Source organism: Prosopis cineraria, unplaced genomic scaffold, assembly GCF_029017545.1.
Source record: "Prosopis cineraria cultivar Desert tree isolate PC_DT_omini unplaced genomic scaffold, ASM2901754v1 PC10, whole genome shotgun sequence".
In the NCBI taxonomy this organism is placed as follows: Eukaryota; Viridiplantae; Streptophyta; class Magnoliopsida; order Fabales; family Fabaceae; genus Prosopis; species Prosopis cineraria.
The window spans coordinates 5,525,043-5,550,418 of record NW_026555341.1 but is presented as its reverse complement, the minus strand read 5'-3'; the positions used below and the strand labels follow the sequence as shown (position 1 = coordinate 5,550,418).

Sequence of the window (25,376 nt, the reverse complement as noted above, 5' to 3'; positions counted from 1 at the left end):
TTTTTTCTTACAAGGGAAAAATTAAAAAAGTGCTTTTATTTCAGTTAAAGAATATAAATTATAATTTCTGTATAGCGTCATACAAATTTATATTGAAATAATACTTAAATTTTTACTGGAAAATGAAATAATCGTATAGAAAAATTAATAATATTTTCGGAATTCTTGATCATTCGTGTCATTAAATCCAACTTCATGTTCATAACAAGGAAAAATCATTGTGTCATCGTGAGTTCTGAAATCGTTTCCAAAATATCAGAGTTCTACATTATTTTCTTGAATGAGGGCTTAAGCATAAAATTAACATACTAACTACAAGATATAATAAAATATGTTATTTTTTGGCAAAAAGATAATAAAATATTATTAAATGAGCTAGTATTGAGTGTATTTAATTAAAGATTTTTTTGAAAAGATAAGATAATTTCAAAAACATCCACTAATTTTACTTTCTCTTAATACAGGTGAATTACTTAAAGTTGACTTGTAAATAAAAACAAAAAGTACCCAACATATCCTATACTCCTTGCATTGCATGAATGTTAGTAACTAAAATTTAAAGCTTTTGAATTTTAAATTTAGATTATTATCGCTCTAAAAAATGCAATTGTTAAAAGAGTGCGATTAGATCTGTCAGACTGTCACAAGTCAGAGCACACAATAATAATCTCAAATAGCAAGTAAGGATCACATTATGGTAAAATGTACAAGGAATCTCTTTAATGCACCATCTACTAAATTGACTAAAGAAATTCTGTTCCAGTATTCCACGCAGCTTAGATGTCACATCCACCATGGCTTGTCTATTAGATCTTTGGAGAACACGTAGCGGAACCTAGAACTGTAAGGTAACCATTCTATTATTTGTGACGCCTTTTTACCAGATTTACGATCAAGGCACTTCTGTATTGAATCATGCAGCTTCTTGTCAACGTTTTGCGTGACCCATCCGAGGAGATCATCAACGCTCATTGTTGCTTCTCTGCAATATCTTTCTACCAATTTTGGGAGAAAAGCTTTTCTTGACTTCTTCACAACTACATTTGCTTGAAGAAACTCTCTCTTGGCCATCTCCAGTTCTTCTCGTATATTGGACGCTGAATAAACTTTTAGCTGCAGCATATCACATGAAGATTAATAAACTACTCTTGCACATGTCCCTGTGGAAGATAGCAGAGAGCATTATCGATGCTATACAAAGAAAAGGAATGACGAAATTATTATAGTGTCCTTCATTTTAAACTAAAACGACACTGAAGATTTCTGTATCCATGTACTCGTTAACATCCGCAAAAGATTTCTCATAATGAAAGCTATGCGCTAAATTGGAAAAAGGTCCATCCAACATTTTAGCTGTGCCATTGGGTCAACTAAGAAGAGTGGCCTTGACGCTGTCTTTTGACTGTGTCCACAAGCAAGTGTAACTTCCTTTTTTTTTTTTTTGGGGGGGGGGTGGGTTGTGTTTGACAGTGAAATCGGTAGGACAGCGATTATTCCTGGTCTTATTGGGCAGAATGGCTCGGAAGACCAATAGAGGCCCACCAAAACTACGCAAGCCTAAACTGCTAGCAATTTGATCCAAATCACATTACTAGTAATCTCTGCCCACCAAGACCACTCAACTTGTCTCCATGTGTCGTAGATACTGTATTACTAGTAACGCCTTACTTTTTCCAGCGATTTTCAGGCTGCCCTATCATGGAAGATAATAAATGAGAAGAATTACCACAGGATCTGACAAGGCACCAGTACAAAGAGCAAAGCAGACAAGGGGTTGGGAATCACAAAGACCCAATTTTGAGCCGATCAGTTGCCTCTCTTCATTACTTTTCTTCCTCAAGGCAGCAGATACGATGCTTTCAAGCCACTGTTGTTTAGAAAAAGACAACTAAAAATTAAATTAACTAGATATAACAGAAGATTATGTCCAAGCATCAAAATTAGCTGTCAGAAAAATTTACTTAACTATTTTTTAAAGGGAAAATAGCAACTAAGGACCGTTGGAAGAAATTTATATCAATTAAAGATCAATTGTTGTCAAAACCTAAATGACTGTTGTTAGATTAGAATGAGTTGTTGTTAAAACTCGAATGGATACTTGTTGTTAAAAAACTAACTCGAATTAACAAGTATCCATTCAAATTTTGACAACAAGTGATCTTTTACTAGTATAAATTTCTTCCAACAGTCCTTAATTGATATCTCCTCTTTTTTAAAAAAACTACTGTATAAAATCAGGATAACAGAAAAGGTGCTACCAACCACAAGCAACTCCCATATAAAGAAGAATAAATTTAAATTGAGTTTGAGGTTTAGTCTTCATGTTTCAATGAAGATGACAAGCACGTCAGTTTATTAACTCATGAATAATAATTTAAAATTTGTTGAACCAAACCAATTTGATGATGCCATGCTCAGGTACATAATTCTACAGTATCATAGAAACTGTAACCAGAAGATGTTAATCCTATAACCCTCCACGGGCCATGACAGAAATGAAAGGTAGGAAGTTTCATTGTATCAATGAAATGAAACGAAAGGCACATCATCATAGAAATATAAACTCACACACACACACACACACACACACACTGTACTGTCTCATTGTTAATATGAGGGTAAGGTCAGTACCCGTCCAGTGCGGGGACTTCTGAAGCAAAATATTGATTGTTCTATAGCATTTGCGCTAATGATATGACCGCCAATGTTGTAAGCAGCCTGCACTAAAATTTTACAAATTACTTGATATTGCGTGTGTATTGTGTCACAAAAAGGTACAATATCACAGAAAGAAAATACTGCGAATGAAAGAAATAAAAGTACTAAGCATGAACAATATCATTTAAATATTTGCAGCAAAAAGTTAACAACTGATGAAATTAGGTGCCAAAGAGAAGAGTTATTTCTTTTGCATTTCTCCCTTTTTCTGAAGGGATTGGGAGGTCAAAAGGAGGTCCAAATTTTTATTCTTTTGGCTGTAAGGGTGGCAATATCTTAGCAATTTTGATGGACTGACGAAATGAGTTCTGATTAGAAAAGAAAATTGAAAAGAGATAAATGAGTTTAGTTACAGAGGCAAAGTGTTCCTGGTACGGGCATCACAATAATTAGACATTGGTTTGTGAAGAGGACTTTGAAGAAAGCTAAGCCCTGCCAGCTGTTCTCTGGATCCAACATTATTTCCTAGGAATTCATAAACTTGGGAAATTCTTTTTGACTAATAGCAATATAAAATTGAATAAAAAAGTAAACTACCTTGTGAAACAAGGCTAACCTCCTCAGAGAGCCCTGAGGAATTCCGTACGCTAAATATGCCTGTCAATGGCAGAAGAAAAGTTATATGTGGTGCAAATAAGCAAGAAATCATAATCTCTGGTCACATGACTATTACATGCATCACAAGAGCATTATGCACGTTGATCCAGAATGCAATTTGGGTGTCACGTTCCATTTGACTGACATTCACCTTTTCCAATTGTTCAACTAGAACCCTGAAGAAAAATAGATAATATCGTGTCAATCTACAAATTCAATTAAATAGAAAATCCAGTGCAATCTTAAACAGAACATTATGAGTATGCATATAAGTAAATCTGGAACACTATGCTCCCCACTGCCCCTCCAATAGAAAGAGTGAAATTGAACAGTGTGAAGCAAGTAAGAACAAGAGTGTGCATCCCAAATATACACTGATACCAAAAGGAGAAGGTCTGTTTCGCAACCCAGTCAGGTAATTGTATTCAAATCAAATCATTACTTTGGTGTCCATTACATTATCATCTATACGACTATAAAAAGAGGGCTTACATACAGAATGAGAATATAGAGATCTTGTTTATTTTTTTATTTGAAATTGTATGTGTATTTATATTTTTGACATAGTTATGCGCATTTCAGTAATAAAATCCCTATGTTCTAAGCCTGCATTATACATACTCCGCTTTCTCAATAAAATTTTAAATGAAAAAATGGCCAAGGGGTTCAATACGTGCGTGTCAAGACCCTTTTCCCAATCTCCTCACTCCTAAGGGAGGAAGAAAAAATGAAACCTCAGAAGCTGATGAAGGCCATCCCGCAGTCTCATTAAAGAAGCTGACTTTCCCCATTTGAAAGAACAAAAACTAAACTAACCAATGATCATGCCTCTCAAACCATCAAATTATGTTGACAAGCCCCATCTACACAGAATAATACTAAAACAGGTGTATTAAAAAAAACACTTGATGTCTATAAAACAATAAAATAAATCGATTGAAAGTATATAGAAATAGAATTTGATCGGAAATTACTCATTCTAAGATAGCCAACTGGATCCTAGTTGTAGAATTTTTAGATTTCCAGATATTAAATAATTTGAATTTGATTGATTGTTCGTGACAGCCTTGGGATTCCTAAGAGACGTGCCTTAATAATAATAATAATTGAACTTTGATAAATACATAAATGTATTTCAAACATCTTATTTGAAATTATTACACTCATACAATTAACCTGTAGTTATTGATGGCATATGAAGCATGAGATGAATGACGTTTATGAGTAGATATCCAAGATATTTCAACTGCCGATTTGCATGACCAGTCTCGATCCTCCTGAGTACCATGTCGTGGCTGTATAGCATTAGTTGATGACCTTGACAATAGTGGTGATCTATTATTTTCAGCATTTACTGTCGTTGCACTACGAAGCCAACAATACACTGTGGCCATGCACCTGACCATCTCTTCTGACAACTTGCTGGGACACTGGTATAGATGGTCTTTTAGAGTTCGCAACACTGGAGTTTTATCCATCGTAGAAAACTTTTCATGAACCTGACATTTAATTGAGAGATATGAATCTTAGGACAAATGCTCCACCATTAAGATAAGTGTAAGCAGATAAACAGATACAGATTTCTGTAGGATTGGTTTTTATAAGCTGAAAAAGTTATGATCATGGAATGATTACTTTGACAAACGCTTCATATTTCAGGAAAGAAAATTCATTGCAAAGGTAAGAGAATGATAATTTCAACAATGACCAGTTCTTCCTCTTACTTTAGATTCTTGGGCCAACTCATATTGCTCTAGTGCTGGCTAGCCCTATCACATCTACATGGTAGATTTAAATTGACATCACATGCTCTATATCTGAGCCAAATGCTATCCATTCATTGAAAAATCAAAACAAACAAGAAATGCATACATAGATATATTTAAAGAACAACAATTATGCTCTACCTTGGTGGAATCAGAACAAGTCTTTTTAAAATAAATGTCGTCTTTGCCACTTGATAAAGAACCATTTGTTGAGCCAGATATTCTATTTTTTGAGTCATTGGTAGAAACCAAAGCCTGCAGTGGTCGCAGAGGGAACTTTTTTGAGGAACAGAATGCACTTGAAATTATACTTGGATGCTTCCTGGGTTCATGCTTTATATGTGCCGGTGAAGCCATGCCAGAGTTTTGTTCAGAAGATGATCGACTAACACAATTTTCAAAAATATTCCTGTACAGAGCAAGCACATGCTGCTCACGGCTAGTAACCTCTTCTTCAAGTAACTCAATTTCAGCAATCAAGTCTTTTGTCTAGGAGAAGGCAAAACAAAAGAGTTATTTTCCACAAAGCAGACATTTACAGCAACTGCTTACATTCTGAAGAAAGAAACATTGGTAACAAAATCTTACAAAAGTCAATGAGTCATGTTAAAAGGAGATTGTAAATCAAGGCAATAGACATCAAACTCACATGGCCGTACCAAACTTCCTAAAACAAATCTAATATCTGGCAACCAAGTGAATAATCCTGCCCTTCTATCACCAAACTAGGATTTTTTTACGTGAAAATCAGTTCCCAGATCCTAATACTTATATCTTTGTATATCTTCTTCAACGTTAGGTCAACTTTATAAATACATGACACCTTAGTAAGTGATTCCATATTACAAGAAGTTTGTCACAAGACTTTTCATTAAAAAGAAAGAAGCAGAAGAAGAAGAAGAAGAAGTTTTGTCACAAGACTCCTATGAAACATAGAGAAGAACATGAAATAGTTAAGCTGAAGTAATCTTCAGAACATCCTTCATTTTAGAATGAGGAATATTATCAGCAAGATATCATTGTTCACATATAAATTAAGCTATAGAATCAATGGCTGACCATTTTGCAGTTGTGGTCAAGTTCATACACTGAAGCAACTCGATGGGAAGAACCTATAGGATGAACATAAAATGTTTATTGCAAAGTATGAATGTCAAATTACCATTACCTGTGCAGCGAAGTGCCTATGTCCAGGAGATAAAGTACTAGAGGCTCGGCCCATTGCTCTCTCAAGCAAAATGCGCATAGATTTCTCCTGCTGCAGGCGCAACTGCAGTTGTTCAACCTGCGAATCAACAAATGATTCTAGGCATAAATAAATAATGGCCAAAAAATAAATACAAACCAACTGCAAATCAGTAATTGCAGTTGCTCAACCTGCAAATTAGTAAATGTTTTGACGATAAGAACCTTCGCCACCTATAATCATCTATTGAGCAGTTAAAGCCCCATGGATGTGGTCCCCCCGGGGGGGGGGAACAATTCTCATCGAAGACATAAAAAAAAAAAAAAAAGACTTTTAAGTTTGGCTTATTTGGATATAATTTCAATTGACAATTTCATTTTCATTATAATTTCATAATCTGAAGACGGAATTATGACAACGACCTTCCAGGAATTTCGTTCATAATCTGTAACAACATTATTCAGAAGCTCTAGCCTTTTGAAAAGATTAAGCCAAGTTTATACAAAGATAACTTTTTAGCAAATAGGTTTCTTGATGATATCATCAACTTCTTCCAGTTTTGAATAGGAAACTTGATTTTCTCCCTATTATTATGCATCATAACAAAAAAAAAAGTAAAAATTCAAAAATCACAAGCAACTTTAACGGAAAAATTAAAAATAATTGAAATGAAATGTGAAAAACTAAGAACAAGCATAGCCTCACATAGAGTCGTCCAGGCAAGTGGAAAGTTACAGATTACAGAGTCTTTCACAGGTTATGTTAAAGTAAATATTCCAGAGATAAGACTAAGACCCATTTGCATCTGAAGACAATCTTACATCTTTCTCCAGGGAAGCTCTATGATTTGACAAAGCATTCTTGTTGAAATACGAAAGATTGTGGCACAAAGGACTTTGTAATCTTGAAGCACTGACAGAAGATGGTGATGCCTGTTCAAATCATGTGGAAATTAGCGAAATAAAAATAAAGTCACATTGAAAATTAAATTGGCAGTGCAAGCGTGCATGTGATAATTGCTTTTTACAAGGAATTATAAGACATGATTATAAAGTGAAAGACCCATTTCAACTTGTAGTCTCACAAGATATTCATTATGGTTGTTCTCTTTGGCATGCAAGACTCCACCTCTTGAGATTTTCTGGTTCCTGTCAGAAGAACTGGAAGGGAAAAAAAAAACAGAGAGCATACTGTGTCATTGGGGGGAAAATCAACTGGATATGGTAACTGCATTATATCTAGAAGAGCAAGGAATAAACCCGCCCCCCCTCCCAAACACACACACAAATAAAGAAAATAAGTAATCTGGCAACACACAGCGTCCTAATTTTCCAATGGTGAGACAAATTGCGTACGCCAAAATATTGAACCATAACCTGTCTGCCATCTTAGTAATATAGTATCAGTCAAAACTCGTTTTAAAATATAAGAAAGATTTATGAGGCAGGAAAACTCCGGGTGGAACGGAAACTGAAAAGTTGAATCATGGATAGAACAACCTCATTCTCCGAATGAACTTTCACGCTTCCTACTGGCATCAACAAAATAAATTCATTTTATATGTAGTTACAAAACTGTTATTCCTATTACTTCCCAATCAGAAATTTCCACAGTTCTCCATAGTTTAAGTTTTTGCCAATTCAGCCTTCATTCTTAACTTTTCATATTAACTGATAAACATCACCCAGAGAAACTGAAGCTTTTCGTATAGGTTTGGGAATTGAAAAGAAAGCAGAGCTTAACATATTCACTAAAGAAAGCCACGCAAATAGAAAAAAAATGCCACAGATAAAATTCGTTGTAAGGCTACATCATATCACGGATTGAAAAGGGGAAAGAAGTGTATTAACAAAATGCATAGGGAAAGGAAAAGGAAACAACAGCCAAAACCAGCCATAATTGAGTTTGTGAAGGATAGACCTCTTAGAGCGCCGATGTCGAGTTTGGAAATGCTGCCACACCTGAGAATCTTCTTTCTCTCCATGTCCAACTGCTTCTGCCGGGCCTTTCACAGCTACATGGAGCTCACCCATAATTATTTCTTAATTATTCCAGAAAGCCATCACATTCTTCTTTTACAAAGACTAGTGTATTCAATATAGACATAAATGAACGCAATTTGAATTTTACACACCGATATCCGCAGAATATTAGAATCTATCTATCATGAAATGGAAAGCAGGAGTGAGAATGAGCATCGATTTAGTGAATAAGGAGGCTTTAACTGGAAGAATCGAATATAATATGATAAGAAGAAAAATGAAAGAAAAAAATGGAATAATTTTGCAACAGAAGAATGTGAGGTAAATAGCAGTGGTTACCCAAAAACTACGAAAACCGGACAAGATAGCTGGTCTGCCCGCAATTCAATTCGATCAATTTGGGTTGTTGAGAACATTCAATGCTTGGAATTAATTCATCTCCTAATCAGCCCCCCACTCTGAGTCTCTTTCTCACCCTCACCCTCACCCTCACAACATAGGCTGAGCAGTACGTTCTATTTGAGTTTAAAACGAAGAGGTTCACCTCCGGCCGACCTTGTTTCATTCACCCGCCAAAACGAGTGCTTGCGAGATTTTCATTTTTCATTTTTTTTCGATTTATTTATGCAAAAATGAAAGCTTATATACTCCCATCCGTTCCAATTAAAACTAATTTATTGATTAAGTTATTAATTTTATTTAAAAATAAAATAAACTTCTAATTTCATCTTCGTATAAATGAAATTTTTTTCAATTCACATTACATTTTCCTTTAATGTTAATGAATTTAAATATAAATAACATTAAAAAATGTAATTAATATTCAGTCAAATGTTTTATATTTAGTACCAACAGAATTTTTCAGCGCCTGTCATAACTAAGCACAAGAGGGATTGCTATGTTATTAGCTAAAATATTCTTTTCGATTTTATTTATAAATTACATTTTAAAAAATTTATTTGATTTTATTTAGAAGTCACGGTGTAGTTTTTTAAATAATATTTAAAAAATATTTTTAAAATTATCCTTCATGAGAGAAAAAAGTAACATAATATTATTTTTTAAATTTAATATAAAGACATATTTAAAATTATACCCACTTTTATTTTCTATACTTTTTTTTATTTTAATATTAATGAAAATAATAGAAATGACTTATAAAGAGGACCAGAAGAATATATTTTTAATTACAATCATATCATAATTATTAATTACCAATATTATCATCAATATACTAATATAAACATGTAACGAATTAGATTACATGTAGATATATTATAATTCAATAAAAATTTGTTTCGTATTTTATTTTTTGCTCATACATGTTGACTAGATAAAGACCACGTGCGTTGCACAAGGTTTATTCTTGGATTATATCAGTTTGATAACTTCTATGCTTTTCGTTTCATTTTATAAAATATTTTGATAAAAATAATAATTCAATAATAAAACTCAGAGTGAATTATACACAAGTCTCTCATATTATATTTAAATACTACAAGGTCTATTAAAAATTTAACAAAGAAAAATTATAACAATTTTAATTGTCAGTTTTCTCTATTAATTAAGTCGTCCATAAAACTTTTGGTGTTTAAATATGTTGTAAGGATTTTAAAGTAATTCCCTCTAAAACTTATTCTTAAACTTTGACTTTCTTAAATTGGTATTCGCACTTTTTTAATTGCAAATTTTAGAGAAAATGTAATTTGATAATTTCTTTTTCTTGTGGAACCCTTAAACATTTTGAAAGATGCATTTTCAACAGTAAAAAAATATGCAGAAAAATGTATCTTGAACGTCACAAAATAAAAAATAAAAATAATAAAGGCTTATTTCTTTTGACAGGAAACGACAAGACAATAAAATTGTTTTAGTACATTTTACTGTAGAAAAAATAGTGAAAAACACTGTAAAAAGAACACTGAATTAATCAACTTTACAGAAGTTAAGATTTTATATACCTGTATTATAGGAAAATCGTTTTAGCATTTATCATGAAACCCATTAAACTTTTTCTGCGTGATAATTAATGGACCATGTACACTGGAATACAACAATATACGTGGATGATAAGTTGAGCGCGGTCGTCTCCTTCTCCACAATGCAAATGTAGCATTCATAATGGGATCTCGATCATCGATTCTTGGCACTTGATCCTGTCGTAACATGTGTGATAGTTGTGACAGTAATTGAAATATAAGGGAGAAAATGATTCAGACTATGTTTGGTTTCATCTTGAAGTTTCCAAACTTTAGAGTTTTCAACAAGTACAGGCATGTTTAGATGTTCTGAAGCCTCAGACGAGGGAAGATTCCTTTTACTCTTCAAAGTGTGAAATTTCGTACAAAATAATAGTGTAATATTATTTGCAGGCATTAATCACAGTAAAAAAATTATTACCGGTATACTTTAAGCACCAGGTTTTGGATTTGAATTCGTATAAATACAAAAGACACTTTTGAAAAAGTTATTCTCACTTGAGTCTAATAATTCTCCAATCTAATTTAAATAGATAGCTATTTATTAAAAAAGTAATGAGTTATTGTTTAACGTCTCTAGTTTTACTTGCCTATCAAAATGAAAACTCCTTTTTACCTTTCAAAATCGGGCTTGAATGCCATGAACGTGTTTTTTCTTGCTTCTTTCATGGCATGTAAACTCTCAACACGCACCTAAATTGTTTTCTGATTGAACAATGCGCCAAAATTTGACTATATCGAGGTGTCTCTCCCCAAACCAGAGGGTCTATTGATTATTAATATCTTATGAGGCTTGATTTCATTTCTTTAATGTTCCCAGTCACAGTACGTACCAATGTACCGCGTTGCGCGTTACAATTAAACTGAAACGAATACTGCGTTGAAATTGCAGGCCATGGCTAGATAGACATGAAATTAGAAAACCGCGTTTGGTAGGATTAGAAATGGATAAAGGTAGAGGCTGTTTCCATTGAGTCTAAGTTTTGCAACCATGTTACTGAATTTGACAATTCAGTTCTGATTTTGGTTTAAAAATTTTTTCACTGCGTCGCTTGATGAATTTGATGTCACTGCAGATTCCATCACATCTAGAAACTTGGACATTTCTGCCCAGTTTTCCTGATTCAATCTTCACAACCGCAAAGCTACATTTTGAAATTATTCTCATCATATTTAAGACAGGTTGAATAGTGGGACACTCAAAATGGAATACTGAGTCAGAAACTCAACTGTGTGTCATCAATTTCAAGCAATAATTATAATGCTCGTACGGTGAAATTGAAGACCCTGAATTAATCTCTGGTGAAGAACAATTCCATTTAATAATTTTATTAATTTTACGAATAGATCAATAAAGTAGGTTGAGAAGCAGTTAAGGAAAGCATGTGCAAGGCCACATTCTGGTCAATAGTTAGCCAAAACAGGATTCATGACTGAGGAGTTGGATCGTTTGAAGAAATTAAAAGCACCTTGATCTAGTGCAAATCACACTATTAGTTTACCTCAAATCTAGAGCTGAAAAAACAGACTGAATTTATTTAAACTTGTATAACAATAAGGCTAAGCTTGTAAATAAGATACTAAAATGGTAAATTGGACTTATATAGGCTGGCCTTTAACGGCTGAGGGCTGGCCTGTTTAAACTCAAATGTATTTTTTTTTTTTTCAATTTTCATAACTTTGATTCTTTTTGAATTTAAAAAAAATTAAATTAAATCTTACTTTAAATCACATGTGAGCCCATATTTGTTGAAGAAGGGAGGCCAAAAAAAAAAATGCAACTCTAAATCTCCTAATTTATCTAGATCTCCTAATCTCATATCTCATTCCCTTAATCTCATCTTATTTAAATTGGATATTTGTTGATTTAGTTGATCCATTGTTTGGTGCTTTGTTATCATTTCATTTGTGTTTTTAGTTCATTTTAATATTGTATAGTTAGTTTTCTCATTATTTTCTTAATTGGGTATTATATTGAAATGAAGTGATTTTTTGTTTGAAAAAAAAAATAGTTAAAAGAGCCTGAAGCCTGTAGGGTCAGTCTTGAACCCACTATGTTGAGGACCGAATTTTGCATTTCATGGTCATAAAGAGAGCTCAGGCTTAAACAAGCCAGCCCTACAAAGTCGGGCCAACTCATTTTTTCAACTCTAGTCAAATCTCATATACGTATATACAGTACTCTTTTCTTATTTTCATCTCATTATCTCATGCCAGAAACAAGTTTTGTTTTTTTTTTTTGGCCAATGCGAGTCCAGAAATATGGTTTGAACTCTGATCAGATGTCTAGAATAACCTAACGGCATCAAAATTTTCAAATCTGGTTAAATTACTCTTGCATGCCAATATTAATTATCTGATTAAATTTGAAATAGGCAATATGTGTTGAGCAATTCTTAACTTCTCTTGTGTCCAAGGAAATTTTTAGCAAGATCATCAATACCTCAACTTCTTAATTTCCAGCGTTCATATATAGTCTCTCCGAATGGATACATGATAACAAAGTAGTAGTTAAATCTGGTTGTTTACAAAACAAACTTGATTTACCATAATGCGCACAGAAAATCCACCAGATAAAGCATTATTTGATCATCGCCCTAGAAGCTTCTGCTCAGAATTTTTTGTTTTTTATTTTTATTTTGCACTTAGTGGAGAAAGAAAGGATAAAGAAACATCACTTGAACTGTTCAACTATGAACCGTCCAACCATTCGTGTAACTTGTTTTCAACAATCCTGGAACTAAACAATTCCTATGGAACGAGACTTCCAGCCTAACCAGGTTGTATTTTAATACATGGCTCTATTTGATAATATTCATGTGGCCAGAATTATTAGGTAGAGAATATATACCTACGGAGAAGATGAGAAGAGACTTGTTCCTCATCGATCTTAATTTGTCATATTGTGGAGTTATAATAATCCACAATCATAGTTATTGCCAACCCATTGCTATCATCATGACTAAATTTAAGTTTTCTGTCAGTCGAGGAAAGTGATATCTAACGTTTACTATGTTTTCTTCGAAGTCGATGAAGTTTACTTTGATAATATTCTGCGCGAACATGCTTATCCACCCAGTATTTTATACGTTTCTTGTTGGTTTTACAAACTGTCATCGTGCTCATGATGAATATTAAATACCGAACTGATCCCAGAAGCTTTTTGATACGAGCAAGAAAGAGAAGGAGGAGCGTGGTTTGGTCGACTTCAATCTTGCGTCATCCAACCACTCATGTGGCCCCTGAGCGGTGCCAGCCAAGCCGGCAATGGCGCTTTTTAGTTGTGTGCGCGTGTATATGTAAAGCATGGCATATTGTTCTGATATAAGCATCCGCACTAATAGGTTCAGAACATTAATTAGCTAGCCTGGGCTCCTTCGCTTCAAGGGATTGAAAATGGTGAAGATAGATATTGGTAGCTTTACTGACTCTTTTAGCGTTAATTCCATCAAAGCTTATGTGGCAGAGTTCATCGCTACTCTTCTTTTCGTATTTGCTGGTGTTGGATCAGCCATCGCTTACGGTAAGTGCTAAAGTTCGCGAATATTCTGAAGTTCGAAAATTAAGATTTGTGAACGATGCATCATGCATGGATATTTAAGTCGTTTGGCAATTGGCAGTTAACGGTTAAGTTGAAATTGGTATGCAGGTGAACTTACGGCTGATGCAGCCTTGGATGCGCCGGGACTGGTGGCGGTGGCGGTGGCACATGCGTTTGCCTTGTTTGTTGGCGTAGCGGTGGCAGCCAACATCTCAGGCGGACATTTGAACCCGGCGGTTACTTTTGGGCTGGCAATTGGAGGCAACATCACCATCTTAACAGGCTTCTTGTACTGGATTTCCCAATTGCTTGGCTCCATCGTCGCATGTCTCCTCCTCAAATTTGTTACCGGTGGAAAGGTAAATATAAATAATTTAGAGGCGTTGAAATGAGCGAAGTATGAGGAGTCGGCTTCTTCCGAATCCTCCGCACTTCGTGCATGTCTCAACAGTGCAAATTTAATGTTTTTTATTCTTTTTATTTTGCATTGATTAATTAGAAAAATTATATAAATTTTGCTTGCCAATCCGGATTTAATATGAATTATTCACATTTACTATTAAAATTTTTATTATTTTTATAGATTGATTATTTAAATATATTTTGAACAGTACAAATTTAAAATTATTAGGGATTTATATATAACTCTGCCAAATTCAAATGACATTATTGGATTGGGCAAGCTTTGAGTTGTCTTTTTGCAAGGACTTCAATATCATCTGAATAAATTAGAACCCATACCCACTTTTGTGAATACTGTAACTAATATAGATCGAATCTAATAAAAAAAATTAGTTCTTCATACCTTCACAATATGGTGACTCGAGAGATGTATGTAGGGGTGCTCGCCCTCTCTCCCCCCACAATTTCATTGGTCCCTTGAATTTTTTTTTAATTTTTTTCACTTGTAAAAATTAGTATTGGCCGCCCTACATTTCAAATAGTTTTCAATTTTTGCCCCATCATACTTTGGTTTTATTGATTCATCCCGGGTGACTTAAGGTTTGGTATCCACTGAAAAAAGTATTCATATTTAGTGTCTAACATTATCTCTAATAGGAGAATACATATAAAAAAAAATATTTGTGAATACCATATTTTAAATTTTTTTTTTGTTTTCCTCCAATAGAATTAGGCATATATTAGTAGAGTCAACTTCGTTAATAGTCCTTGTGTTATTTAAAAGTTAAAACAATAAGGACTTGTGTGAAAAGATTAACTTTAAAGAACTAGACGCAATGAAAAAAATTATAAAAATTAATAGAAGACACTAAAATATAGATATCAATAGCGAATTTTTTACAACTTTTAATACAAGGTAACATGGGTTTTGAATCTGTTTGGCAGAGCATTCCAACCCATGGATTGGCAGCAGGTGTGGGTGCAGGCCAAGGTGTAGTGTTTGAGATTATCATTACTTTTGCATTGGTTTACACTGTGTATGCCACAGCAGCTGACCCTAAGAAGGGTTCTCTTGGGATCATTGCACCCATTGCAATTGGGTTCATTGTGGGCGCCAACATCTTAGCTGCTGGTCCATTTAGTGGCGGTTCAATGAACCCAGCTCGTTCATTTGGCCCAGCCGTGGTAAGCGGGAACTTCTTAGACAACTGGATTTATTGGGTTGGCCCATTGGTCGGTGGCGGCTTGGCTGGGTTGGTTTATGGCGATGTTTTTATTAGTTCATATGCTCCAGTTCCTGCAGCTGAAAGCTACCCTTAAGTTATTTTCCAGTGTCGAGTTTCTCAATGTTTGATTTCTTGCTTGTGTGTGGAAATTGTGGCTTTGACTTTTGACTATCCACCTAATGAAGGAGCTTCTGCTTGTAATAAAATGTAAATAATAAATGCTATTTAATTTCAAGCTTTGCCCCCTTAAGTTTTAACTTTCGATTTCCAACTTCTAATTCAATTTTTTTTAGGCCAACATAATTCGAATTCTTTTAAGGAAAAAGTTACAAATTGATCAAGTACAGTGATTGCTATAGGCAGCTCTTCTAGATTCTAGACAAGTTAATGTTATTATCATGAGCATTTTTTTTCAACAATCACTATACTTTATCTCTTTAATTGATGTCAAATTGTGAATTTAAAAGGCTATGATTTGCTGAAGAACCTCTTCGAATGGACGTTGCCCCCTCCCTTTACTTTTATTGAACTTTTTTACCACAATGCACGGGGTTAATTGAGTTGGATATAAGATTTCAGGTTAAAAGGGGAAAAAAATCAAAGAGTGACTTTATTTATGGATATTTTTTTTCTTATAATCAATCACCATCATCAATATACCTTAACCAAACTCGTAGAACTTTCTGATTGGGCAGAAAATGATGGACTTTGATTGGTGGTTCAATTTTATTATAATGTTTATTGTCTTCTCATTAGTCAATTGTTTTAAGTCTAATGTCTTCATTGCATGAAATGTATTCTACTATCTCTTCCCATTTTGATAGAAGTGTTTCTATTGGTCAGATTTTCTTTTTTTAAATTCCCATTTATTAAACATTTTTTCAATGTATATTCTCAAGTCCAGCAATACTAATGATGAGAGAGTACACCTCTGCTTCTGATGCATATAGCCACTGTATTTCTCAAAACTCTCTTCTTAAAATTCAATATTTAAATTAATCCTCTTTAAATAAGCGTGGAAAATGGTGTTGGGATTAGTTTATCGCATTCTCAATCCCATGGAAGAATCAAGTGCAAACCTAAGCTTGCCATGTCCATCACGATTTTTTCTTCCAACAACTCATGGGCATCAATGCTATCAAGTTTCTACCCGCCAGTTCTCTTCAACTCTATCAGATTCAACAGCAACACTTCTCTCATGTCTTCTGTCATCATCAGCTTCATCAATGTGCTTACTATCATCATCATCATCATTGGTTTTCTTCAAACTCTCTTTCTTCCTCTAGGGAAAGCCACTATTTGTAATGGTGAGAGTGTGATCATCTCTTTCTATTTCCTTCATTTTCTCTATCAGCACAAAAAATTCTCTTATAAGGGCATTTGCTGACCGCATCAAGACAAAACCTCCTTCATTGTAAAACCAAATTGATTTCGTCCAATAGTGGGGTCTCTGTTGTGCTTGGTCTTAATCATATCTCCATTGTTTTAGGTTGGTTGACCAGACTTAGTTTATTATTTCATTTTTATTTATTTTTGTGTTCTTTCTTCTTTCCATGGGAGCATTAATAAATTACAACACCGAAGCGGTAATATTTGCATTTCCAATACCTAAAGAGAGAGGGAGTTTTTGTTCCCAACACATGTATATCTACTATGTTGCCAAGGTCATCTCGAGTTTTAATGACACTGATCTCTAACATTGTTAGGCTCGGGTACTACTCTACCACTTTTTCTATCTCATTCTGAATTCATCATTCTTTTTTTAAATTTCACAATTTGCTTTATGTTAATTTAAATAGTGGCAATGGTAATCAAGTTATGGGAATTGGTGTTAGAACTCATATTAATCATTCTTCTATCTTAATGCACAACGCGTGGTATTCATTTTCATATTGGGAAGAAAAAGTTATCAACTTCACCTATGCATCTAGAAAAAGTTACCAACTTGATCTGGTAAGTAGCATGTACTTTCAATTTATTCATTTTACTTTTTAAATGAGATTCTATACATTTGAATATGTTAGAGATATTGTTATATGATTTGCCTACACCCAAATGTGCAGACTGTTTGTTTTCGTTGGCACCATTTCATTTGTTTTAATGCTTCTTTAGTGTTTGAATATATTTCAATAGGTTTTTTTGGTCAAAAAATATTTTAATAAGTTGGAAGAAGTCACTGTTCAATGTTTTTCAAGATGGCTTTTTGTAACATCCTAATTTTTAGATAAAAAAATTTATAAAATTTAAGTTTTTTTTAAAAAATGATGATAATAATAGGAATTTATATTATTTGAGGTTATTTGAAAATAATAATATGGGTAGGCATTTAATTATGAATTAAAAACTTAAGTTTAAAATTATATAAGAAATATTTTGTTAAGATATAATTTTAAGATTTTAAAAAAAATTATTATTAATGTGTGTGTGAGAGTTAAAAAGAAAAGAAAAGAAAAAAAGTAAAAAAAAAAGGGGGGGGGGGGAGGGGGTTTAGTCCCACATCGATTAGATGTGAGAATGAAAGGCACCTCCTCATGTATAAAAAGAGGAGGTGCATTGTGGAGGAAGCATAAGGAATTATTTATTGCAATTTGTGAAAATTGCAATTAAGGGCCTAAGATGTAATTTGTGAAAATTGCAAGTAATGGCCCAAAGGTTTGAATAATTAAATTCAAACCTATAGTTTTTTTTAATATAATTTTGGGACCCACAATCCTATTTTTATATTATTTTTCTCTCTTCCTCTCACGTTGCTCGGCGTCTTCTTGCAAGGGGGGATTATTTTCTTTTTTTTCAGGTATGTTCTAACTTTCCTGTTTAGATTAGCATTTAAAAATATATTTAATTAAAAAATTAATTTTATAGTTATTTTCTAAATAATATTAGCTTTCTAGTGATATGATTATTTTGTAGGATAGAGTAAATATTCTGATTAAGATTTTTCTATAGGATAGTTAATCTGATGATATGATAGATTAAAAATATAGGTTAAAACTCTTAGGGATATAATAAATATTATAGAATATTTTTTTTGAGGTTGAAACTCATGTTTAAGAATTTTTGAGTTAAAATCTAGATCTATATGGTTGAATTTATGTGGAATCTGAGATGTAGGGATAAACCTATGATTATTAAATATTTATTTAAGTATGAATAGGTATTTTTGAGGTTATAGAAAGGTGATTTGAGGCTTTAGGATAATTCTAAAATTTTTAATTTATTTTTGGACGAATTTTTAGAATATAGAAGGATGAAATTGTGATACTAGAAGTGAATTGAGGATAAAAAAATAGTTTATTAGGGTACGAGAATTTTAGAAAAGAATTTGGGAAGTTAAATGAGGCATAAATCTTAAATTAGTATTAATATGGATTATAGATCTAAGACTTTCTAACTCTTTAAATTAGAGTTATTTATTTTAATGTAAAATTAATATATAGTATTGTGAAATAATTATGTAGATTATATTGACAAAGATAGTGGTGAAAAAGGAGTTGTGAAGGGAAACTTGTTATTCAAAACACAAGGTAACCATTATTAATGTGTTGTGATAGTGTGTTTGTGAATGGTTATGTGTTGTTTTATTGTTTGGAAAAATTATGAATTATTGAAAATAAATACTGTTATATACTTCTGTGAAATCATTGCCAAGTGGGTTAAAAATTTATTTTTGTTTATCATGATGAGATATTATTATTCGGATATATTTTTGTTTGGATATTTGAATGATGCATGACTTGTCAGGGTATTTTAATATATGGTGTTAATGGAAATTTCTGTTCGGTTAATTATTACCACGTGGTAAGCCCTCATTGGACCCAATGAGTGGCGTGTCGCTTGGTCCAACTCACCTTTGACCAGATAATTTGGCGTCCGAGCATGGTGAAAAGAGGATATAAGGTGTAGTCATACAATTAAATATTGTTCGGTTTGTTTGAAAGTATTGTTCGGTTAAATGTTTTGTGTGCCCACTTAGCAATCGCATGATTAGTTACATCCGCATGCATCATTACATATTAATTTTTGGTTACTGGGACTTTTAAGTCTCATTCCCTGTGATTAATATTTTTACAGGAGTGAGTCCGGCCGAGAAAGCACCAGTGGTGCAACTGTGGTGTATGAGACACCATCTTTTACGTTGCCTCTTATTTTAGATTATACAATGTATCTTGTGCCAACTTAGGACATATCTTCTTTGTGAAGCATGTAAACTCTAATCCTTTTTATTAAAAGTATTTATATGACCAAGAGGATTATGTCTGTCCCTCTTGATTTATGATCTGATTTGAATAACATGCTATGAGGATCATGTCTGTCCCTCATAGTTCTAATTGCTTTTTGAGATATTTTAAAACTTGTGGTATATTGTCTTCGATGTATCATGGTAGAAATTTTTCTACCATGATAAGGGTTCAATAAAAAAAAATAAAAAAAAAATGAGTTGTTGAATTAATAATTTGCAAAAAATCGGTTTGTAAATTTGAGGGTGTTACACTTTTGCCATCCCAGAATGGCATTGGTAATTGATGATCGCTTGAAAGTGTGGGAGGAGAAAGATCAACCTCGTGTGCATATTGTCCATGCATTTGCTCCCATACTATGCACCTCGAGCTGAAGTAAATTAGCTCATCTTTATTTAAATATTTAATGGCAATGATATTCTTCTATTTTCTTTTTTAACCTAGACTTATTTAACATATTAGTGTTTGTTGGCAAGCAATGTTGTCCCTATTTCATATGTTGCAAGAAATGTTGCTTACAATGTTAAGGGTGGTTTCTTTAAGTAAGAATTCAAATCTTTATGTTTTATCTGGCTTGTCTAAAAGAAGGAAAATAAATTATATAGATTCACTTATTTTCGTCCCTAAGTGGGAAAATCTTCTTTGCTTCTTCGGGAAAATTTGTTATTGTTTAGATTTTGATATAGTTATGTAATTTGTATTATGAAGTGATACGATCTTTTCTTTTTTAACTAAAAGAAGAAGAGAAGGGAATGGATATATGGTAGGCTAAAGATTAAGAGATAAACTCCAACTTTTACTTCATCCAAAGAAACAACTCTAATTTCTTTTCCTCGTGTGCATGTTATCCCTACACTTGCCCCATATAATACACCTCGAGTTGAAGTAAATTGGCTCATCATTATTTGGATATTTAATGGCAATGATATTCTTTTGTTTTCTTTTTTAACCTAAACTCATCTAACCTATTTGTGTTTTGTAGGCAAGCAATGCTGTCCCTGTCTTATGTGTTGCAAGAAATGTTGTTTGCAATGTTGGGGGTGGTTTCTTTAAGTAAGAACTCAAATTTTTATCTTTATGTTAAGAAATGATACGATCTTCTATTTTTAACTAGAAAAAGAAGAGAAGGGAATGGATATATGGCAGGCTAAAGATTAAGAGATTAACTCTAACTTCTGCTTCGCCTAAAGAAACAACTTTAATTTTTTTTTCCTCATGTGCAAGTTGTCCCTACATTTGCTCCATACGATGCACCTTAAGTTAAAGTAAATTGCCTCATCTTTATTCGGATATTTAATGGCAATGAATATTCTTTTGTTTTTCCTTTTTACCTAAACTCATCTAACTTATTTGTGTTTTGTAGGCAAGTAATGTTGTCCCTGTCTTGTGTTGCAAGAAATGTTGCTTGCAATGTTAGGGGTGGTTTCTTTAAGTAAGTACTCAAATATTTATGTTTTATCTTGCTTTATGTATTTATGTTATGAAGTGATAGTATCTTTTGTTTTTTAACCAAAAGAAGAAGAGAAGGGAACGGACATATGGTAAGCTAAAGATTTAGAAATTAACTCCAATTTATGCTTCATTTAAAGAAACAACAATGGCAGGTGGTGGTGAAGAAGAAGAAGAAGAATGCTTTATCAGTGAATGAAAATTCTGTAGCCATCAAAATCCAAGTTGCTTTTAGGGGTTACTTGGTGAGTTTGTTATCCAAGTTCTCAATCTTTTGCACATATAAATAGTAGGATTTGTTTCTTGTGATGTTGTTAGAATAAGCAAGAACAGCCCAGTTTCCTTTGATAAAGAGACTTTTTAGATGGGACATACAAGGCAAGAGAAATCTTCTCTACTTATTTGGGAAAATCTGTTAGTTTTTAGATTTTGATATTGTCAGGTACTTATGTGATGAAATGATATAGTCTTTTTCATTGGCTTCCCTTGAATTCCTCTAATTCGGCTTAAATTCTTTCATTCTTTTTCATTGTATTATCCATCATGTATGATGGCATGTACGATTATTCTTTTACGGTGTAATATATATATATATATATATATCTCTCCATTTCATCATAAAATTTTAATCTTTAGCAGTTAGATAAGTTATGATCAAGTCTATATATAATTAGAGCTTTGTCATGTATCAATTTCACACTTCATTAGGGCTTAAATCTTCAAGGGGTCAACAAATTTATTATACCTGAGAGAGGCAAACTAAAATTAACTAGAAACGGTCCATACACAATCTATATAAGCTTTATGTTCAAACAAAAATTATACCTCATGTTACAATAGAGTAATAAATATTATGACTCACTTTGTTTGCTTTCAACCCAAAGGAGGGAGTAATATTACAATGTGAAGCGACGTAATTATTGCTCAGACTTCATACATAAAAGTAGAAAGAACTGGAGCGGCACATGGACTAATTCAAAGCCATTCTTGCAATTGAAATGTCTCAGAAATTCACTTAGGCCAAGATTAAACACTCATTCAACTTTCACATTTTTAACATAATTGCAATTGAAATAAAAGCAATTATTGAATTGAGCATGGGTATTTGTTGATTAGGTGTATCAGTTCATTGGCATTGGCGTGATTTCAAGCTTGTAAATATGTTGTTTTTCAGTTAATGTCTATGTTTCTAATTATTGATGGGATCGTTGCTTTTAGTTTTGCAAATTTGTTTGCTTGAATGACTGAGAAGTTTATTTTCCAAAACCAATTTTTACTTATGACAAATTGTATGTTGCTTTATCTGGAGTTAGGTCAAAATATGGCTTCAAGCTTTTTATTCATGATTGTAAATTTAGGTATTTAACATCTATGACAAATGTAGTTTATAAACAAAAATTTAGAATGTTGCATGAGGAAAAAAACAGAATATTTTATATCAAAGTTGAATAATTTTTTTTTTCATGTTATGTATTATTTATGGAAATAATTTATTGTAAAAATATGCTATCTAACCAATCTCCTTATTTGAATTTTATTAAAAGCCAATTCTTTATATAAAGCTTCATCAAATAATACATTTTATAACATCAAGATAGAATTTTTTTTTAAAATGAAATTAAAGAATGAACTTAACAATATATTTAAAAAAAATGAATCATTTCAAATGTAGGATATTTATCAAAAAAATTTCATAACTCAATCATGTATGACGGAATCATAAAAAATTTAACATTTTCAAACTTTATCTATAACTTACCATAAACTAAAAAAATAAAAATAAAAAGTATACAAATGAAATGTTCAAGAAAAAAATAATAATTGAATAAAAAATTTAACTATCTTAAATGCATTGATATCAATGATGTTGATAATATTTATTTTAAATTATTTAATTTTAACTTGTACAATGCATGTAAAACTATTTAATTATATAAGAAATCAAGTCTTCAACTATATAAATAAAAAATTATGGAATGCAAATATAACTTTCCCTAATGATGAGATTTAAAAGTACAAATACGCTCCTGAAATTTGTTTTAGAAGTGCAATTATTTAAAATATAATTCACCCATATATTTTTAAAAACTGTATAAATTTACTCCAGATTAATAAATTTTAAACCATCATTTGACCAACTATACTTACTTGGCATGTATATTTGGCTTCCACCTCATTTTTGTGGGTTAAATCATTTCCTCACCTGGAAATTCTTTATTTTTCACCCCTACTCTTTGACTCCTCAACAAACCCGGGCGTCTGATCACCATCCTCAAGATCAGCAAGTCCAACATCAGGACGCAAACTCGTTCGAAACCCCCATGGCTCCGAGATCGGAAAGATCATCTTCCCTCTTCCTCCTTCTCTACTTAGTCATGGTTGTCTTTGAATTCGAGGGTTTCAGAGAGGGTGGGAGAGGGATAGAGAAAAGTGAAGTGTTCTGATGGGTTTCGACGAACAGGGACAGGGATCAGATGTGACTCAGTTCCCGACGGTGTTCCTTTGGGGGGGGGGATGATAACAAGTTAAAGTCAAAAAAAAAAAAAAATGCAAAACCAAACTTGCCATCGGGATTACGAGGATCGCAAGAAGCTTCTGGATCGCGCGAAAGACGATCTCAGGAATTCATCCTCACATGCGATTCTCGCTCAACCTTCCAGGTTCGAGCTTGTCATTATGAGCTCCAGGTTCGCGTTCTAGATTCTGGGGTTTTTTCTGGAAAAATTTCCCATTTTGAATCTAAGCTTGTTTTGTTTTTTTCTAAATGTCGGAAAAAAAGAAAAAGAAGCAAGAAAACAGGGTTGAGCCCCTGAAGATTTGATTTCAGATTGATGAAAACCTCGAAGAAGTCTAGTCAAGCGGTTAGTGAAAATCGATTTCAGGCTGGTGTTCTTCGTTGTGAAGCAGCTTTCTGGTTTGAAGTTTCTCAATTAGGTTTGAAATTTCTGGCTTCTTGAGTTCGTCGTCGAGAAGCAACATCACTGGCCAAACACGAAATTTGATTAATCTTGGCTTGCAACAAAATCAAATCTCATTTTTGATGTGTTTATTTGATTGTTCTTGGTTTGCAGCAAAATTAAATCTCATTTTTTCTAGGTTCATTTTATTGTTGGTATGTTCAATTGCTTCAGGCATACACTGGGACCATGTAAATGTAACGGAGGAAGGAAGCCAAAAAAAAAAAAAACAAAAAGAAAAAAAAATTGATTAAAAGAATAAAAAATGGGCCTCACTTCTCACACATAAACTTTCACATGACGTGCCAATAAGCTATTTAACAATCAAAATAAATTTGTACCTTTAGTAAAAATATCGGGGCAAAATTATGCTTTCAAATATTTTAAAATATTAATTGTGCCTCCAAAAACTTCAGAAATAAATTTATATTTTAGCCCTAGTCGTAAACCTAATAGGGACGACATTAAATTGCACTGGAGCCAGACAGTGGATGAAATTAATCACCCAATTATTTATCATCACCATAACATTTAAAAAAAAAAAATAGACTCATCAGTCAAGAGATGTTTTAATATCTGAAAGATTGATAAGAAAAACAACTTGCTTATATTAAAAAAAATTAAAAATTGTTTTATTTCGTAATTTGTTAACCGTATTTGCGCTTAAATACAAACCCAAGCAAATTAAAAATATAAAAAATGTTTTGTTTTAAAAAATTGTTTCTTTTATATTATTTAAATTTACACAACAATTTATTTTACTTTAGAATTTATTATCATATCAGTAATGTGAAAAATAATATCTCACATAATTTCAATTTATTGATCATGATCATACAATGTAGTTTCATAATGTTTTGATCTTCAGGTAAAAAAATATATTTTGGTCCCAATTTAAAATAAAATTGGTACAGAGTCAGAGTCCCCTTTAAGAAATGCCCCTTTTTTCTTGGATTATAATGGGCACAGATCAAAAAGTAGGTCCTCGGCATCAAGCCAACGGGCCTCCATCTAGAGCCATTAAAGGCACCAGCCTATCAATTGTTCGCTCGTTTTTTCAACCAAAAAACAAAAAAGGTGTATGCTGGTCATTAATATCAATGAATTTAATGTCAATGACATTCAACGAATCATGAAGATTCATTCAATTATTTAATACTTACTCCTCGGGCAAATCTAGCCTATAATCCAAATTTAAGGCTTGCATAATAACTGAAATCTAGCGTACGCTGCTACATACGTTCAACTGGTCAATTCGAGTGGTGAACTGAGGGTCTGAAGCGCTAGAGCCTATCTTCCATTGGTCTTTCGGTTATCGGAAGACATGAACGCAGC

General features: G+C 32.8%; 2 protein-coding genes and 2 long non-coding RNA genes across 10 annotated transcripts; 3 read left to right on the top strand and 1 right to left on the bottom strand.

Annotated features, from left to right (window-relative positions):
* Positions 1-595: 595 nt before the first annotated feature.
* On the bottom strand, positions 596-8,562 carry LOC129321533 (uncharacterized). Of its 4 annotated transcripts, none has more exons than XM_054967323.1 (11): positions 8,188-8,562; positions 7,352-7,427; positions 7,089-7,199; positions 6,244-6,366; positions 5,223-5,570; positions 4,492-4,814; positions 3,392-3,491; positions 3,256-3,315; positions 2,632-2,718; positions 1,727-1,867; positions 596-1,113 (listed from the first exon to the last, which is right to left on the bottom strand). In XM_054967323.1, the coding sequence occupies exons 1-11, from the start codon at positions 8,298-8,300 to the stop codon at positions 784-786; spliced, it is 1,812 nt and encodes a 603-aa protein (XP_054823298.1). In that variant the 5' UTR covers positions 8,301-8,562; the 3' UTR covers positions 596-783. The 4 variants fall into 4 exon arrangements, with proteins under 4 accessions (XP_054823298.1, XP_054823299.1, XP_054823300.1 ...); XM_054967324.1 differs by having other exon boundaries at positions 597-1,113; positions 6,250-6,366; positions 8,188-8,561; XM_054967325.1 differs by lacking the exons at positions 7,089-7,199; positions 7,352-7,427; positions 8,188-8,562 and adding an exon at positions 6,459-6,542 and having other exon boundaries at positions 597-1,113.
* Positions 8,563-13,418: 4,856 nt separating this feature from the next.
* LOC129322378 (probable aquaporin TIP2-2) lies at positions 13,419-15,632 on the top strand. The gene is made up of 3 exons (XM_054968706.1): positions 13,419-13,751; positions 13,878-14,128; positions 15,117-15,632. Exons 1-3 carry the CDS (start codon positions 13,625-13,627, stop codon positions 15,489-15,491), a joined length of 753 nt encoding a protein of 250 aa, XP_054824681.1. The 5' UTR covers positions 13,419-13,624; the 3' UTR covers positions 15,492-15,632.
* A 2,258-nt stretch (positions 15,633-17,890) lies between these two features.
* Positions 17,891-21,560, top strand: LOC129322379 (uncharacterized). 4 transcript variants are annotated; one of them, XR_008596258.1, is made up of 4 exons: positions 17,891-18,191; positions 18,856-18,921; positions 20,618-20,688; positions 20,999-21,560. It is a non-coding gene; the product is annotated as an uncharacterized LOC129322379 (long non-coding RNA). The 4 variants fall into 4 exon arrangements; XR_008596256.1 differs by having other exon boundaries at positions 17,893-18,191; positions 19,469-20,688; XR_008596257.1 differs by lacking the exon at positions 18,856-18,921 and having other exon boundaries at positions 17,894-18,191; positions 19,469-20,688.
* A 1,486-nt stretch (positions 21,561-23,046) lies between these two features.
* Positions 23,047-24,133, top strand: LOC129322929 (uncharacterized). The gene is made up of 2 exons (XR_008596308.1): positions 23,047-23,771; positions 23,864-24,133. It is a non-coding gene; the product is annotated as an uncharacterized LOC129322929 (long non-coding RNA).
* Positions 24,134-25,376: the final 1,243 nt, after the last annotated feature.

Coding starts and splice junctions, on each gene's coding strand:
- LOC129322378 (XM_054968706.1), top strand. CDS start 13,625: ATGGTGAAGATAGATATTGGTAGCTTTACTGACTCTTTTAGCGTTAAT. Junction 13,752..13,877: donor TGGATCAGCCATCGCTTACG/GTAAGTGCTAAA, acceptor ATTGGTATGCAG/GTGAACTTACGGCTGATGCA. Junction 14,129..15,116: donor AATTTGTTACCGGTGGAAAG/GTAAATATAAAT, acceptor TCTGTTTGGCAG/AGCATTCCAACCCATGGATT.
- LOC129321533 (XM_054967323.1), bottom strand. CDS start 8,300: ATGGGTGAGCTCCATGTAGCTGTGAAAGGCCCGGCAGAAGCAGTTGGA. Junction 7,428..8,187: donor CGACATCGGCGCTCTAAGAG/GTCTATCCTTCA, acceptor TTTCCCTTCCAG/TTCTTCTGACAGGAACCAGA. Junction 3,492..4,491: donor TATGCCATCAATAACTACAG/GTTAATTGTATG, acceptor ATTTTTCTTCAG/GGTTCTAGTTGAACAATTGG.